This window comes from Aspergillus nomiae (genome assembly GCF_001204775.2).
Source record: "Aspergillus nomiae NRRL 13137 chromosome Unknown contig00159, whole genome shotgun sequence".
NCBI classification, from domain to species: Eukaryota; Fungi; Ascomycota; class Eurotiomycetes; order Eurotiales; family Aspergillaceae; genus Aspergillus; species Aspergillus nomiae.
The window spans coordinates 1-17474 of NW_015378214.1; the positions used below are offsets into that span (position 1 = coordinate 1).

General features: G+C 50.0%; 6 protein-coding genes across 6 annotated transcripts; 1 reads left to right on the top strand and 5 right to left on the bottom strand.

Annotated features, from left to right (window-relative positions):
* Window position 1: 1 nt before the first annotated feature.
* On the top strand, window positions 2-862 carry ANOM_007485 (TPR domain protein; the record flags this gene model as incomplete). Its single annotated transcript, XM_015552741.1, has 1 exon — window positions 2-862. A coding segment is annotated over one exon (855 nt), but the record flags the coding sequence as incomplete, so codon positions are not given.
* A 162-nt stretch (window positions 863-1024) lies between these two features.
* cpcB (40S ribosomal protein RACK1) lies at window positions 1025-2762 on the bottom strand. Its single transcript, XM_015552742.1, has 4 exons — window positions 2623-2762; window positions 2332-2458; window positions 1918-2235; window positions 1025-1707 (listed from the first exon to the last, which is right to left on the bottom strand). The coding sequence occupies exons 1-4, from the start codon at window positions 2700-2702 to the stop codon at window positions 1282-1284; spliced, it is 951 nt and encodes a 316-aa protein (XP_015406312.1). The 5' UTR covers window positions 2703-2762; the 3' UTR covers window positions 1025-1281.
* A 752-nt stretch (window positions 2763-3514) lies between these two features.
* ANOM_007487 (succinate dehydrogenase assembly factor 2) lies at window positions 3515-4294 on the bottom strand (the record flags this gene model as incomplete). Its single annotated transcript, XM_015552743.1, has 2 exons — window positions 3515-3939; window positions 4006-4294. The coding sequence occupies 2 exons, from the start codon at window positions 4292-4294 to the stop codon at window positions 3515-3517; spliced, it is 714 nt and encodes a 237-aa protein (XP_015406313.1).
* Window positions 4295-4539: 245 nt separating this feature from the next.
* Window positions 4540-5757, bottom strand: ANOM_007488 (emp24/gp25L/p24 family protein). Its single transcript, XM_015552744.1, has 4 exons — window positions 5508-5757; window positions 5248-5374; window positions 4845-5145; window positions 4540-4786 (listed from the first exon to the last, which is right to left on the bottom strand). The coding sequence occupies exons 1-4, from the start codon at window positions 5715-5717 to the stop codon at window positions 4768-4770; spliced, it is 657 nt and encodes a 218-aa protein (XP_015406310.1). The 5' UTR covers window positions 5718-5757; the 3' UTR covers window positions 4540-4767.
* Window positions 5758-6535: 778 nt separating this feature from the next.
* Window positions 6536-10165, bottom strand: ANOM_007489 (uncharacterized protein; the record flags this gene model as incomplete). The annotated part of the gene is made up of 2 exons (XM_015552745.1): window positions 6536-7759; window positions 7838-10165. The coding sequence occupies 2 exons, from the start codon at window positions 10163-10165 to the stop codon at window positions 6536-6538; spliced, it is 3552 nt and encodes a 1183-aa protein (XP_015406311.1).
* Window positions 10166-14393: 4228 nt separating this feature from the next.
* Window positions 14394-15536, bottom strand: ANOM_007490 (uncharacterized protein; the record flags this gene model as incomplete). The annotated part of the gene is made up of 1 exon (XM_015552746.1): window positions 14394-15536. One exon carries the CDS (start codon window positions 15534-15536, stop codon window positions 14394-14396), a length of 1143 nt encoding a protein of 380 aa, XP_015406316.1.
* Between the last annotated feature and the right edge of the window lie 1938 nt (window positions 15537-17474).

The following is a 17474-nucleotide window of genomic DNA, read 5'->3' on the forward strand; positions in this document are numbered from 1 at the left end:
GGCCGGGTTGGCGAAGGCGTCGGTGGAGGTGTTGGAGCGGACGAAGGGGGAGATTATGGGGTTTGTGGAGGGGAAGGATCGCGGGGAGGGGGTGATTGGGGTAAAGGTTGAGAAGGAGGATGGGGAGGAGAAGAGAAAAGAGATGGAGGAGTTTGAAAAGCAGCAGCGGGATCGCGTGCTCAAGAAGGCTGTGGGGATTGAGATGAAGCTTGCGGAGCTGTACTCGAGCGATTATATCCAGGATGAGAAGAAGGCGGAGGAGGCGCAGGTTGCGGCGGTGGAGTTGTGTTTGAAGGAGTTGCATCGGCGCCAGAGTCTGGGCCTCCCTGTTGGTGGCGGGCTAGAGGCGGATAACACTGAGGGGTGGTTGAATGTCACGGAGATCGCGACGGCGTTGACGGATCTGGCGGGCCGGTATACGGCGCAGGAGAATTATGAGCTTTCTATTCCGCTGCAGATGCGGGCGCTGGATCTGCTCCATACCGAGGAAGGGGATGCGCCGACGTGTAAGCAGGTTGTGCTGCTGAATAGTGTTGCTGGGTGCATGGCTGGACAGGCGCAGAAGCCCATTCGGGCTGAGGACCCCAAGAAGGCCAGGGAGCAGCTGTTTGATGCTGCTCAGAAGTGGGCGCAGAAGGCGATTGACGTTGCGGCGAAGATTCAGCCGCCGGTTCGGGATGAGGAGTGTGATACTTCTTGCGTGGCGGCGACCTTTAACCTGGGTTGGCTGGCGGAGTTCCAGGGTAAGGCGAAGGAGGCCGAGAGGCTCTACGGAGAAGCCAAGTCGCTGTCGCAGGGTCTGGGCTTTGAACAGGGCGTTTCTATGGCCGATGCTGCTCTGAAGAGGCTCACGAAGAACTAAATCAGCGGAGACCTTCTGTACCATAGACCACATGTACAATATGATATAGCAAGTGTATGGATAGATGGGTAGACAGGACGGGCAGTCTCTTCTACTTGTACGGATACGGCAGTGACATAGATATAGTACGATCACCTTACCCTAGTGGATCAGCCCCAGCAGTGCGTTTTAAGGTATTTTTTGTCTTTGTATTAGAACATGGCATGTCTTCCTTTACAAGATCCCAGACAGTCGGATTTTATGAATCGAGTAAGCTAGACATGTTTAGAAAAACCTCGGGTCCGGTTAAGGAACACCGAAGTGCTTCATTGCTCGTGGCTCATACATCCCAACCAATGCCTGCCCTTTTTTGTTAAGGAAAAATAAAAAACAAAATAGTTATCTTCCTCTCATGTCCCTCACCGATGGGTATTCATCATTTATGCCCTCGACATGACACCCCAGGCACGGATCTTGTTGTCAGTGTAACCAGCGAAGAGAGTCTGGCCGTCAGCGCTCCAGGCCAAGCTGACACACTCGGGCTCGCGGCTCTTCTTGCCCTTCTCGATGTACTCGGGCTTGAGCTCATCAACCTTGCTCTTCTTCTCGAGGTCGAAGATGGTGATGCTGCTGGCGGTGGCAGCGCAGAGCCAGTAGCGGTTGGGGGAGAAGACGAGAGCGTGGATCTCATCGCCGGCGTGGAGGGAGTAGAGGTGCTTGGACTCGTTGAGATCCCAGAGCATGGTGGTACCGTCCTTGCCACCGGAGGCGCAGAGGGAGCCATCGGGGGAGATGGTGACGGTGTTGATGTAGCCGGAGTGACCGATGTGATCGGTCTGGAGGCGGCAGGAGGCGAGCTCCCAAACCTAGTAACACAGTTCAGATTAGCTGTGAACACACTTTTCCACGTGCAGATGCAGAGATATAGCATTCAAGTGTTGGTCGTTCATCAGGGTATAGGTGATTGTTGGTCTCATGGCCATAAGGCTCTGAAGTAGCAAATACGTTTTATACAGAAACATCATTTGAACCGATCGAATTCGGTAAAGGGTAGAAGGAAACTGCTTGATGCGTACCTTGACGAGCTTGTCCCAGCCAGCGGAGACGATGACAGGGTTCTGGGGGTTGGGGCTGAAGCGGACGCAGGAGACCCAGTCGGTGTGGCCCTTGTCGGTGATGGTGAACTTGCAGTCACCGAGGGTGTTCCAGAGCTTGATGCTGCGGTCACGGGAAGCGGAGACAATCTGGCGGTTGTCGGCGGAGAAGGAGACGGAGAGGACGTCGTTGGTGTGGCCAACGAAGGTACGGGTGGTCTCGCCGGTAGCGAGCTCCCAGAGGCGGAGAGACTTGTCCCAAGAGGCGGACAGAGCGTAGGCACCGTCGGAGGAGATCACCTATTGAGTTCGCAAAATCCACTGGTCAGCCGAACTTCCTTTCGCACTAAGTTCCCCGCGATATCCACGGTCTTCGCAAGGGTCCGGTATGCATACACAGTCAGAGACGATGTGAGAGTGACCCTCGAGGCTGCGCTTGGGGTAACCGTAGGCCTGCTCGTCGCGGGTAAGGTTCCAGATGATCAGGGTCTTATCGCGACTGCCAGAGAGCAGCATGTTGGGGCTAGAGTCGGAGAAAGAATCAAGTCAGAAACCATTTTATCCAAAATCAATCAACCAATGCCATTTCTTGAATTTCTTCATCGCTGAAGATCTTCACACATCTTTCTTTTATGGCTTCAAATTTTTTCTTTCTTGTCTTTGATATCGGATCCGGAATTCCCTTACTTCTCCAAAGAGGTAGCCAGGGAAGTAACCCAGCCATTGTGACCCTCGAGGGTACCGCGAAGGACCAGCTGCTCAGCCATGATGACGATGGTAGGGGACCGCGAGAGGGAGAGAGGATGAACGCGGGCGGAGCAATTGTCGTTGACTCTGAGGTAAAATCCCAGCGTTCGAAGATGGAGGAGCAGAGTCGGCGTGCCCGCCTAAGCCCTAACTGCCTTACCGCCCTCTGTGTGCGAGGTCACATGGAACCCTAACATAAGCGAGTCACGTGTGGACGGTTGGTTTTCTTGGTTTCTGGTTCCGATCAGAGTGGGTCCTCGAACAATATAATGCCATTCGCTGTCGGGATCTTTAAGAGATGGAGCTTCTATATTGCCTCATTGGTCATGTACTCTACACCTCTATACATCTCGTCATGAATGATTTGTCAATCACTGACAACGTACTGCCTTCCTGACACACTTACACCAATACAATACAGTCTTCCTGGTTGATTTATCCACTCAATACTCATTGACCAGTAGTAGAACTCTTGTCAATGACGGTTTAGGGCATGAACCATCTATCACAAACAGGCATTGTAGCTCGACGAAAGGCTGTGGCTAAAAGTACATCAGGGGCTATACAGACATACTCATCGCATACTGAATGGATACCGACGGTCATGTATCTACCAGCTATCTATTATACTTTACAGCCTGTCTGTACAGTACATGCGCCAGATACATACCTCACTCCAACAACACATTTACAGAGCCTACGAGAAACAAGATAACGAAAGGAATCCAACCCAGAAAATGCATAAATTCTCTACACAAACTAACCATATAGTACAAGCCCAACCCAGCATGCTTTTATACAAACCTCTTTCTATACAGGACGCAAATCACCATCACGAATCAAACACCTGAACATTCGGCATGCGGCCAAGTCCCGCACCACCCGTCTTCTTACTCTTCGCAGCATGGAACCCAGTAGCACTGTTATCCTGGACATGCTGTCTGAGCAGGCGCAAGACCTCCGACTCAGCCCAGCGAGACGGCACGGGCCGGTAAGCAGCCTTGTAGGCACCGACCGTCTGGGCCCATTCGCCGCTCTTAGCCCCAGTGCGCTTCCAGGTCTCGGTGGGGGTATCCTCAGCGACATTGCCTTCGGTGGGAGGATCCTGCGTGGCCCAGTAGTAGATATCCCAGTCATTCTCGTCGAGGAACCGGTCGTACTCCTGGAGCTCCTCCTTGTTCATCTTGGAAAGATAAACATCGGCAAAGGTGGAAAGCAACAAATCGGACTCGAGGATTCCTCGCTTCCGGCTCTGATCTGTTCCATGCACCCATATCAGTCCCCGGAAATGAATTAGTAATACGAGAGAAAGGGTACACTCACATAACAACCGGGCCCTTATAGTAGTAACATCCTCCCCAGTCCGCTTCAGCGGCTCAACCTTAAATGTTATACCCTCCATCTCACCCACACCCAGCTCTGGCTTCTGCGCGCCCGTCTCCTGGCGGCCACCCGTGAAATGCTCAACCTTTCCGGGGTAGGCAGGGCGGCTGTTATCGTCTTTGGGACGAATTGCCGAGCTGCCGAAGGAGCGACGGACGAGGGTTGTTCTGGGGAAGAATTGCGACGTTGAGGGTCGCGCGAAGCGCTGGATGAGTCTTGGGGCAGACATGGTGGCTCTGCTGGTGTGTTTATTGCAGGAGAGCTGTGTAGGAGGGAATTGTCGCTGGGGAGGATCGGAATTGTTTCTTCGTTTGTCATGACGGGATTGACATCATCCGGAGATTGGGGAGGGTTTGTTTGTTGTGTTTGCATGCTCTAAACACAGCCAACCGGGGTTGTGCATTACAAAGATTATATTGAATCGCAGGGAGGCGGCTATGCACATGGTACATATGTACAATATGTACTGATGACTTGGTCTTTTGAAGTCGGAGTAATCCATTACATCATCCCCAGTTGTCTAACGCTATCATAGGATCATAAAAGTATTCAAACAGTATACCGTGAGATATATCCGAGACTACATAAAGTCGAGACCACACTCGACAGATGCATAGAACTCCGTATTTTGTCATGAGAACAAGGAAACTACAACGCAAAGTGCCTTTCCGCTCAGTCCAGGCACTTCGAAACAGGGGCCTTCTAGATAAGATGCTTGGATCTGCAAGTGGTCGAAGCCGTCAGTCAAGTTGTAACCATCTGCAACCAGAAATACATACCTGAAGTAAGCCCGCAGATAAATGACCTGCCAAACACCCAATCCAATCAACATTCCCATTGTGCCAAACGCAAACCATTTCACACGCTCGTTGGTGCTCTCGTTGGTGTCGCGCAGCTTCTGTTCACGCGCACGCAGGTATTCCATTTCGCTGACGATTTCTTGCACCATCTCCTCAATGCGACGGAGATCAGTTTCGAGGGGCTTAAGCTTCTCATGGTCCTGGATGCTAGACCAGTCACGAGCATCGGCGCCAATGTCGACATCGAGTTCAATCGACCGATAGGGGTTCGCAACACCGGCTGCTCAAAAAAATCAGAAAAGCAATCCAACAATCGAATGCTATCGACAAGATACGGGCGAAAAGAATGATGGCCAAAGGCAAGGGCAGGTAGATGACATACACCGTCCTTCAAGCTTGTTCTCGAAGCAGACATCGAAAGCAGTATCCTCCGAAGAAGTGAATGTTTGGCGAGTCTCGCCTACAACATCCCTCGGGCGACCGTGGTCATTGCCCAGGGCATCTTTGATCTAGATTCCGGAAAGACGATTAGCAAATCCGCTCCGATTCAATCCAGCCCGACCAACACTAGTCCGGTGAAGCGGACTTCACGATTCACCGCAAATCACCATTGACCGAAAATAGGGGCACAATGCGACATACATGCATGTTGACCTTCTGTCCATCGCCCTTCTGACCGCTCACAATAGCTGTGACGACGACAAGCTGATCCTTGAAGACGAAGTTGCGGATGCATCGCTCGTTCTTTCCGCTCACGGCGGGCAGGTCGAATTTCAACGCGGCGGAAATCTGGACAAGACACAGGAATAAGATCCCGAGGATAGACTTCATGGTAGGTTGTGACGTCCCCATTGTCGAAACTAGATTGTCGCTGTGGTCGACAGTGAGGTCTTGGAAATTGACAACAAAGCTCGGGAGCTGCCATTGATGCCACGCCGCGCTCAAGGGTTCCGGAGCTGTCGGGAGAACAATGTTCCGCTGTCAATCAACCGCACGCTTTAAGAACAGATATTGATCTCCCCGTAGTATGGTTATCTTAAAAAGTACTTGAGTCATTTGAATACGTCTACAATTGTTGTAAGGCCTTGGAAATTTTGAAATAAGATTAAGGAAATTAGTCATTGTGTGGCTAGCAGCTTCTTGATATCATGTACGGTCCGCCATTTAGCTTATGGTAGTAAACGCATAACACGGCTTCCCAGGGGAATAGGTTGCAACAAAGAAGAAAGAAAAGAAAAGAAAACAATGTCCCGATCTTAGAAAATTGAAGGCAGGATATCATTCGTTCCAAATCCCATAAAGTCGAACACGACGGGAGTACAAACTCAACAGGACAAAGTGGTATATGGATAAGGAGAAGGCCAACAATTGTTGTACCAAATCAACGATGGGAATAAGGAAAATATATGGAAGGGAACTCGTTCACCCATGGCCCAGATATCAAGGCTGTGGGGTTTTGACCCGTAGACCAAGGTAGTATGGAAAGGGAAAACCTGAATCAAACGACAGGATGGATCGTCACATGGCTTAAAACGCTCCTAAAGAAAAAGAGAAGATGAAGGCAAGGGCATTTTTAACGAACACGTGGGCTAATTGACTTGGGAACGGAGATAAGGAAATGAGAGAGTGAGGGAAATAGACAAGGCATTAAATAGGTTTACAAAATGGCACTAGACCTCGAGTTTCTTCCGGCGCCCGAAAAGGCGAGAGAGGCTATTCACACCGGATTCTCTACCCTTCGAAGCCAGTGATGAGGACACTCGAGGTGCAGGAGGCTCAGGAGGTCCCGTCGACCTGAGGAATTCAGCCAGGGCACTAGTCTCTGTTTGCCGGTCTGTGACGGAGGGAAGGCCGCTAGTTCCATACATTGCGCCTCTGCTCCTCTCGGCGCCAACTTTAGCTGAATAGTTAGATTGCGCTGTAGCATAGCTGTCCTGCTGTTGATGGAAAGAAGCCTTTGATAGTTTCGTAGTTGGCACCTTGTCCCCCGATGCATTGCGAAGAAGTCGCGCCTTCATTCCAAACGCACCGGATGAGCTCTTGGAGGGCATTGTGTTGACCGCCAGTGGCTGCGGAGTGGGCTCCGACTCCGGAGGAGGAACGTTGCGCAAAAAATCTAGCAAGCTTTCCTCCTCTCGCTTGGGCTTCGGGCCGTCCAAGAGCTCGTCAAGGTCCTCATCGTCATCTGAGTCAATGGCGTAGGGATCTGGCACCCTACGTTGTTTCCGCACAGGACGAGGGTCGTCCACTGGAGTTGCTTGGATGTGCTGAGCAGCAGCTGGGTGCACGGTAGTTCGGTTGCCCGTCTCCAGTAGCCCTGTGCGAGACCCGACGGAAGTCAGCATTGATCCGTCTTGCGTGCTAGATACCGATGGCGCATTGTTTTCGGAGTGGCCAGTTTCCAGCGAGTTCAACTCGTCTGAATCCATGGTGTCCCGGAACGGTGCAACCGCACGTGGAATGCGGCGTGCCCCTGCAGTAGGTGGACCTTCACGAATGAAGTCGATCAACTCGGTTGTCCGGTCTTGATCCGCTTTTGAACTAACTGCTGAACGGGCCTCCATCTTAGGGCCACTGCGAACTGTGCTCGACGGGGATCGTGGGGTACTGAGGGGACTGCCTGGGCCGGGCGACTTAGTAGAGTGATCGTAATCACTGGACGACCTAATATTTGGTTTCCGGTCGGCAGCTTGTTCCGGGTTTGATGTCTGTTGCGAAAGTGCAGTCGAGGGTATCTCAATAGCTTTGTATTTGGGTGTGCTAATAGTTCCCCTGGAAGACGTGTGAGAGGTGCTAGGACGTGGAACTTCCTCCCCGGGAGGGGCGCTATTCTTCAAGAACTCAGCAAGGTCCGCAGTGCTCGACTTGACTCTCCAGCGGGGTGAGTCAGGTTCCTATAGGACAATATTTATTAGTCGACGAACTCAAAGAAAAAAAGAGAGAGAAAGAGTAAGAAAGTAAATAAAACATACTTCAATTTCCCGCATATTTTTCGGGGTTAGGGTATAATGGAGAGTTTCCTCGCTGCGGATCAATTCGTCCAAGCCGGTCGTGTCGTCATACGGCTCACCAGCGAATGGATTAGTCTCGCAGGAGTTGCGCAGGCGAAGTGAAACAGAATCCCCCTGAAGACCAATGAGACCTTTCAGCCTGCTTGAAACCTGAGAAGTGGTCGACCCTGCAGTTACTGGGCGTTTCTCACGTTGGCTACTAAAACTGTCGGAGCGACGCGATCTGGAATAGACGGAAGAGGCTGCTGAAGTGGTCGGTCGGACGACACGCTGAACCGCTGCACGTTCAGTCACCGAACTTATCGAGGATACCCCTGAACTTGAACGGCCGTAACGATGTTGACTTATACCCACCAAGGGGCTTGGTCTAGGTCGAGTCCGCGAACGGTCAGAATAAACACTTTCTTCAGAAGTGGAAGGCGGGCGAGAGATCTTCTCTTCCAGGTCAGTCGAAGTCCGAGTCTGAGGGACCGATAACTCTGTCGAAGCTGTTTTCGTATCAGAATTCTTTGAAACATCGTGACTGATGGCAGGCTGCGCCGGGGTGGAGTCGTCCCCTTGCGTTTGTGACGGATCATCGACCACTGTTGGTATCGTTTGTTCGCTGATCACTCGGGTGGTAGTCGACCTGTCATTTTCGCGATCTGTGTCCCGGCTACTGATACGCTTCGGTCGCTGTATCGGAGCCAATTTGGGTTTTTCACACATTCCCTGTCCTTCAATCACCTCCGTATCGGAATCGGTCTGGAGACGATCGCTCAGAGACGTTGACGAACCCGAAGTACTACTGGCTTGACTCGACTCTACCCCCACCGACACGGCAGATTGTGACGACGTAGCCATCCTATCCTGCTCCAGCGATTCCTTCGGTAGATCATCTGCCTCTGATGCCTTTGGCTCAACTTTGGCCTTGGGAACCTCATCATCCTCATCGTGTTCGTACATGGTTTCCAGTGGCTTTTGTTCGTCGGATGCGGTGGGCGATGGCTGGTCGGCAGTTTGGTCAGCGTCTACCGGCTCCTGAGGGGTACTATCGGGCAACGACTTCGCGCGGACATGACGACTGAACTTTGCGCTCAGTGGGGTGATAGGGGATGTGGGAGATCTTGGTGATGGCAGGGTCAGCACCATCAGGCTATGGGGTCGCACTTTGTGAGCCACTACTGCCTGCATGGTCTGGACGACCTCAGCACCTTCACCATCAGACGTGAAACCTTCGATCTCTTCAACATCGTGGTCGCCAATTGGGAGTGCAACAGAAGCCGGGTCAACCTCTTTCGGGATCTCGATGATCGGTCTTTGTGGCAGCTCATCCCCGGTAACCATACTGTTCTTCCGACACGATGAAGGACCAATTGTTGAACGGCGTCGGATAGACTCTCGAGAAACCGCTCGGGACATCATAGGGGACCGAGTGTACCTGCGCCACGTGCGCCAAAGACGACCCATGGTTGGGTTCAATGCTAATTTCTCCATATCCAGGTCCTCCACGACTAACCGGTTGATGGTGCCTCGTTCTGCGCCAGGCTCTGCCTCCTCGGGACCCTCACTCGGTTTGACGGATAGTCGTGACCGAGCTGTTTCGCCCGCTATCACCAAGGCCTGTTCACCAATATGCTCGATGATGGAGGTCAGGAAGATGGCAGCCGGCGGCGTAATATTTCCTACATGCGTAGAAAACCTCGGCGAGAGACTACCGTCATCATCCAACCCATTCTGTGCGATATACTCCTCCTCGTCATCTTCTTCCATATCTCCCAGCCGGGTATAGACCATACAGCGCAAGCGAGTCAATTTCCAGGATCGGACCAGGTCGAAATCATCGTTTTGAGACATCCCCCGACCGAACTGGAACTGCTCATCCTCCGGACCACCCATATATTCGTTCAACTCCTCATCTGCCGCAGAGACCACTTGGTTTGCGAGTCGCGGTTTTAACACATCCGCCACCGCAGGTCGAATACATGCTAGTTGCGTTGACTTCGCAGCCGCCAGAATATTGAAGAGAAGATGGTCCAGGAATCCATTCAGAGCTGAAAGAGCTTCGGGGGTAACAATCGCTTTGGCATCCGAATCACCGCCATCTTCCGCCACGAAGTCCGCAGTATTGAATTCTTGGTCAGCGGTGACGATCTGAGCGGCGGACGAAGGTGCAATGAAGGACGGCGGAGGATTCGCTGCTGGCGGGGTCATGTGAATGCGAGGATGCGAATCGCTCGACATGCTGTTACTCCGGGAGCGTGAGGCCGTTCGCCCCATGTCGGACTCTGAACGTTTTGTATGCAGCATTGTCGATCTGAGGGATCATATGCACCTGGCGGGGCTGCGCAAATCCGGGGTTCGGCGTGTGGCGGTGACGTATTTTGATCTTTTTGTTTTCTTCTTATTGTTATTGAATCTGGGAAACCTGGATCATCCTGGAACGGTGAAACCATGCAATTTCGTCAGCCTTGTGGTCAATTGTGCAGCCCGCCTTCCGATCACTTTTGCGATGACGGGGATGTAGCATGCGAGCTGACGGCATCAGGCCGTTCACGGGGCGTACTGAAGCTCAGGGTGATTCTCAAGGCGAACATGGGGGGTAAAAAGAAGGAAGTATTCAAGTGGAAATGCTGAAAAAACGTTGGACCGGTATTCAGACATACCCGTGTAACAAGTTCAAAAGCTCTTCACATTCATTTCGTTAGTGTACTCCGTACCGTTGGAATAGTTCCGAGGAACAGATCAGTCATTAGAAAGGTGAACCGTAGCAGACAGACGATGTGTATCCGATCCCAGGGCCAGGGAACGCCGTAGAAAAAGGAGAAGGAGAAGGAGGCGACAGTGAAGAAAGAACGAGAGAAAGAGAAAGAACACAAGTGCCGTCTTCTGCCATCCGGAGGCAGATCAGGAGTACTAAACCAAGGCTAAGGTCGTAGTAACGGCGGAGAACTTTAGTAAACAAGTCTAATACGGAGCACACCACCGTATTAGAATTCTTTATTATTAGTCTCGTCCCCATGAATTTAATTTTAATTAGAATTTATTTTATTAGTATGACTACGACTCTGGCCCAATTTTTTTATTTAATTTTTTCTTTTTCTTTTTCATTTGGCGGAAATACTAAGGTTGACTGCCCATTGAAGTTTAGCGAGGCTGCAGGATCAGGAGAGACGGAAAAGTGGAGACGCACGATGGCGCATCCTCTTTGGGATCCGTGGGTGGAGCCAACAAGTACCTGACTAGTCGCTTTCTTTCTAGTCAACTGCACTAGTCTAACCTGAATGTTACAGGGTCAGTCTTAGTCTACTACTATGTATGTACTAGTAGTAGGTACTGAATACATACACTGTGACCAAGGTGTCTCGTCATTGCTCAAACCCAAGAAAGCCCTTACGACACTCCCGTGTCTCTGCCTCTTAGTGCCAAACACTGATCTCACTCTTGACATGAGCCAACTGGTGTCATCCAATTGATTCTATTCATCCTTGCCACTCGTCGGAGTACTTCTCCGGGACGGGATATCCCCGTCAACCCGTGCAAGAACCCTCCGATAGTGTTCTGATAAGCAGTCAATCGTTCCATGGTTCTTTTGGTCACCATTCTGAGGCGATAACCCGACAAGTTACTGCGATAGGCAAGCCCTGCGAAGAGAAAGAAGCCCAAAGGAAGACCAAAATAAGGTCAAGATGACACTGAGACGGAAACGATCTCCATCCCGAGAAAACTAACGAAAGAAAAAGGCCCCCACTTAGTCTTCCGTCCCAAGCCCCCTGAAGAGCCAATCCGATTGGGGTTTACCCGTCCCAGCTCCCAGGGTCAGGGGGGCGAAACCACCAGAAAAGGAGCCGAAAAAAGAAATAGAAAAAAGAAAAACGAAAACGAAACAGGGAAAAAAGTAAGAAGACGGCCCGGCAAGGATTTCACCGTGTTTCAAGTCTGTATTAAATCTAGTATCTGTATCTCTCTGTAAGTTCTGGGGGATCATCATCTTGACTTTTTTTTCGGTTCTGTCCGGCTCTTCACCATGCTGAGGTGAGAGAAATAATTGCGTCCCTAACGTATCTATTCTTGCCTGACGACCGCGCACGAGATGGTCCGCCTCGTGCCCTCATTATCATTCCCTATTTTTTCTCTCCGGATCGGCTCTTGCACACGCAGTACTGGACCACCGACTCTCCATCCAAAGTTAGTTTCCCAAACTATTGGAGCTGATCCAATCGTGGCCCAAATTCGCAATGCCACTTGGGGGAGGAAAAGAGGCTGATCCACCTGACACTATTGTTCCTCCTTATCCATGCCCTGCTGTGAGATCATTTGATTGGATGTACCCTCCATCAGTATTTCCTCCGACTCTGTGTTCTCCTTTTTTATTAGTCGTCTTTTGTCTCCCCTTTTAATCCACCGACCCGCCACTTGATACTCCATACACCACTATATACCGAATACTCCATATAGTACCAAGTTAAAAAAGAAAGAAAGAAAGAAAGAAAGAAAGAAAGAAAGAAAGAAAGAAAGAAAGAAAGAAAGAAAGAAAGAAAGAAAGAAAGAAAGAAAGAAAACCGAGACGATGCAAACCAAACGCACCGGAAATAAAGGGACGATCATGACAGCACGCCCGAGCACCAGAAACGGGGCACAGGTCAACACTTCCCCATACGGGGCACCGAGCTTACTCGACGGCAACCAAAGCCGTGACCGCTTAAAGCTGTCGAAATATACCCTGACATGGCACGGGCTTCCTTGATAAAGCAAAACATCCTTGATTCGAATCCATCCGTCCAATCCACGCCGGAAACTGGCCAGAGCCCTGCCGATATGAACCCACTAAGTTATCTAAGTTGGGACCCCTCCTCCCAGAGATTGATGATATTATTCGGCAGTTACAACTTCCAAGATCGAAAAGACAAAAAAGACAAAGCCCCGTCCAATTTCGGGGGAATGAATTTCATACCAAAGGGTGTGTGTGGACTAAACTTCTGTTGATGGCGGGTAGACTAATGCCGTATCTCCATTCGTGGGTCGTTCGTTTTTCTCCAGCGGGGTTCAACGTAATTTCCATGGTTGATGGTGACAGGTTCATTCAGATTGGATTAATCAACTAGATCATGGGATGAGTAAAGTGATCTCAGCTGAGATCAGCTCAGCCAACATCGTTCGAACTGGTGTGGTAAGCTGAGCAAGAAAGTATACTCCGGATGAACTATATCTGATGTACATTACTAGTACGTAGTCACCTCAGTAGGGCATGTACCGAAGGAGTCCCCACGATGGAGACGATAGGGCACGGAGTACTCCGGACCTACATGACTCGAGCAGTCGATCAAATTTCCCAGGAACCACTGGGAAAGACCGAACCACCCAATCTATACCCATGTACATACGTACGCAATGCTAGTATAACCCCGGAGTACAGTAGTGGTAGTAGTCGTCATGTACATGCCTACTACCCATCGCCCATAAAGTACTCCGTACGGAGTACCGATACATTCCTTCAGGTAGAACCGCAGGATTCCGATCCCAGCACACCCACCAATGTAAAACACATCTGAATCAGCCCACGGCCGTCGTCTCACGATGGACCAGGATGTCGGATCCCTGCATGCATGAGCTCGGCTCCACCCTGCCTGCCTGGCCCAGATGATACTAAAATCGTCCGGCCCCCAGAAAAAAAAATAAAAAAACAAAAAAAAAAAAAAACAATAACAGAACTGTTTGATTACGTCTCGGGCTAGCCCTAGCCTTTCTGCCTATTATTGCTCTTTTTCTTTTTTTTTTGCTTTTGAGGTTCGAACATCTAGAATCTTACTCGCATATCATGTACTAGTCAGGTTGCACTATCGGATATCGTGGCGTTGGAGGGCCCAGATGATCACGGTGCCGTTTGTAGGTTTCAGTATTTACATGCGCAGGGTTGGGGGCGTATGCAGTTTGGACTCTGGGGGCGGTGCAAGATATTTCTGTCCATGTTGGGAATGGTTTGCATGATTCCCATATTTGATATTTATGGATGTTGTGGCTTGTGGCTTTCAATCTGTGGATAGGACGTGCCTGGCAATAGGTTATGGCAGTGCTGTCTTGAGATCAATGGGGACTACCTAGTAGCCTCATTATGTTTTTGTCGGTCCACATCTGTCATTGGTCATGTCCATATTTTAGGAACTCTGATACTGTCGCCTCTTCGTGCGGTCGTAAAGACAGACTCAGGGGATCAGAAAAACAACCTTTGATCCTGGGGATGATCGCTTACAACCAAGAGAAATGCGACGGACTACATAAGGAGGCAATCGAAGTTATCCTCCTTATCTTGGCCTCGTGGTTGAAAAGAGAGTCATGTGGATATACCCATAGGGTTGAATGGTGGCCACGCCCAGTGAAACTCAAATGTTTTAAAATGGAATAGATTAACCCGCTAGATAAAGCTTTTGTAAATCGCTATAGACAAACCAAATAAATTTCCATATTTCCGTGCCAGACTTTTATATCACGTTGGCTTCGTTTTTCCTGCACGGAAGCCTTTCCTTGCTCGTAAATCATTTCAATGGACCATATAGGGTTTCCAGTTTTCGAGGGCATATGCAACGCCCCCAGCAAAAAAGCTCAGTTCATCATGTCCGATCTTGACATCACTGGCCAATCTTTCGGAGAGAAGGACCTCAATCTTCTTCAATAAACTCAAGTTAAGACTCTCACGGGTCGCGGCCGGCTGCTCCAGCGCCCCCTTTTCTTCGCTGAGGCTTAGCAGCTCATCAAACTCCTGCTTGGCAATGAGGTTGGGAAATGTTCCAATCACATGGTTGAGAGCATGATCGAGGTAAACTCCATCGACATTATCGGCTTCCAGGTACGGTGATTTCACACGACCCATCTTTATGTCGCCAACCCGCGCGTGAAGGCGGGACTTGTAGCCGGGGTTAGCGATCCCGTTGATGCCATTCATATAGGCGATGAAAAGACGCTTGTCTAAGTCCACCACATCGCTGGGATGTTCTTCAGGCAACTGCTTGATGGAGTCACTGATACTGCCATGTTCGGGGTCTTCGACATCGTCGCCGATATCATTTCCCTCCTGTATCTGGAGGCTGCCAGATGCCCGCGCCATCTCCATTAGTTCATGGCAGGTCAATTCAGTACAAGGTGCTTCTTCTTCTTCTTCTTGGAGTTCTGGCGCTTCAATATAGAGCACGTTGGTATCAAACCTAACGTTGTTCGACCCAAAGGAAATAAATGAGCCATCGGCCGAGTCATCGTCATAATCATAGTCATTGTCATCGTCTTCGCTGTATTCGGACATAGAGTCCGATTCATCTTCCCAGCATGTGACGTAGTACACTTCATCATCATCCGAATCCGAATCAGAGTCGGAATCGGAATCATCTTCTGATAAAAACTCAAACTCTTGTTCCGAAGCACCGGATGCATAGCCGGACTCGGATTCTCCATCATCCGCTATTTCAGCATACCGTCTCTTTAAGATCGGCTTTAAGTACGGACGATCTGTCGTTGCCGTAGTGGGTGTTACAGACGAAACCACCGACGAATTAACGGTGGTCGGGTTAGTCGATGCGACTGATACCTCATCAGATGCATAACAGCTGTCCTGAGAGAGGGAGATGTCGAGGCCAGAGAATGTCGAAGAAAGAGACTCCCAGGACTTCTTGTTCATGGTTTGGTTGCTCATTTTGATAACCTGTGATCTGTGCTTGAGACACGTTCTGTCAAGTACCAATGTAGGTGTGTTGAGACCCAAGGCCTTGACAACAGGTGAAGAATAGACCGTTTGATTTATTGAAAAAGGATCAGTAGTTGTATTTTCGATTTTGGAAGTTTTTGGCTTCAACGCCTCCGAAGAATCGGTGGGAGTCCATGGTGAAGCACGAGCGTGAATCAAGGTATTCACCTAGTGGAGGCTGACGAGGGCATCCCCGACAAAAACAATGTTGAAATACATATTGGTGATTACGTCGAGATCCGTGAACTTCCTGAGGTAAAAAACATGCACTCCTGGTGCTGTTCAAGGTTGCCGGTACAAGACTCCGGTTTAAGTCCTCTCCTCGTTTTCAAAGTAGGGTTGAATTTGATGGACTCTGCGTTGATATACATATAGACTGTAGGTGTGCGTAATCGAGATCTTCCAAGGTATGTTGATTGCCCGCGACGCGTTGCGTGGCCTTAGCGGGAACAGTTGAGTCTGGACGAGAAAGCGCAACTTCCTCGGTTGAGATAGAGGTGTTTTCGCGTCGTTGTACCAGAGACGATGAGTCGAGCCCAGGCTTATAAATTCAACGCCACCTTGCGTGGGATGGGGTGGGATTTAGCGGGGGCGCGAGGGGTAACAATCGGAAGATGGTCGGATTGCCCCTAGGAGAGTTCAGAGGTACACTATCATGTACCCACACAACAAACGTGTGGTAGCGACAAGAGTGGTGATGATGGAACAGCACAGGGTGCCTGTGGGAGGAAGGTCAAGGAAAGACGGCCGTCGCTGACAGTCCTGCCTTGGGAGTCAGATTTCCGTCATCACCCACCACCTGACCAGTTGCGGCTGTTCGCCCCCTTCCTTCGGCTTCTTTCGGCCCGGCTTTCGGAAGCCCAGGAGTGGTATAGCGTACCTCGGCTGCCGCTTGTTTTTCAGCGAATGAAGTCATGCAACCAGTTCGGTGGCCATGTTGATCCGCTCCGGGTTAGGGCTTTCTGGACCGGAGGACCCGATCTGGTACTACGCAGTATAAGCTATAAGCAAGTAATGAAGGAGAAAGGAACCGCGTCAGGCGGGACGATGGTTGTGAAACAGGTCAAAATCTAGGTTGCACAATCAAGACTGAGTAGATCCCTACTAATTCTATAAACCTAAATGTGTACTTATGTTTAATTAGCAGAAGTACTGGTCATGGGTGGTTGAATGAATGAAGGATACTCGCCTTCATCTGGTGAGCAACAGTCAAGGCGATCTTTGTTCAGTACCTGCATAACTGCAGGTACCACGATTGGGTGTGTACTTTGAGGCAAGGTACTGATATGTCCCTTGTACTCTCAACCTAATCCGTTCCTAGATGCTTATCATTCTTAAGTGTCAAGCATTCCAATCTCAAAATAGGTCCTTCTTTGAACAACACAAGGGATGCCACAATCTTATCTGGGCTTTCACCAAGAGTAGTAGTTCAAGCATTCTTTCATATGGCTGCTTCCTCCCTTTGAGTTGTCAATCCTTTCCACCTTGTCCACTAGTCAAAAATCGACCCTTGGTTGAGCCGATTGTTTTTTCCTAATCCTGGACAGCAGTGATATCCAATTTAGATTTAGGTGTTTGAGCCTCGATGGTTAATCTCCTACAGGTCTTGGCAAACCATGATCATCGTTTGTTTGTTGCACAATAACTGCCTTCCAGAGATGGGCTACGGGTAAGACGGATTTGGACAAAGAAACCACCGTTCGGGCGTCCTGAGCTACATCGACATCGCGTGGTCTTGAGTGGAACGTGATAGCTATACTATATCCCTGTACAACAACCAAATTACCTGCTGAGAAATTAGTCTGTGGCGATCTCTGACGATCTCTTGCGATCTGGAACACATTTAATTTTGTTGACATCCAAGATGAGGAAGACTGAATGCAAACA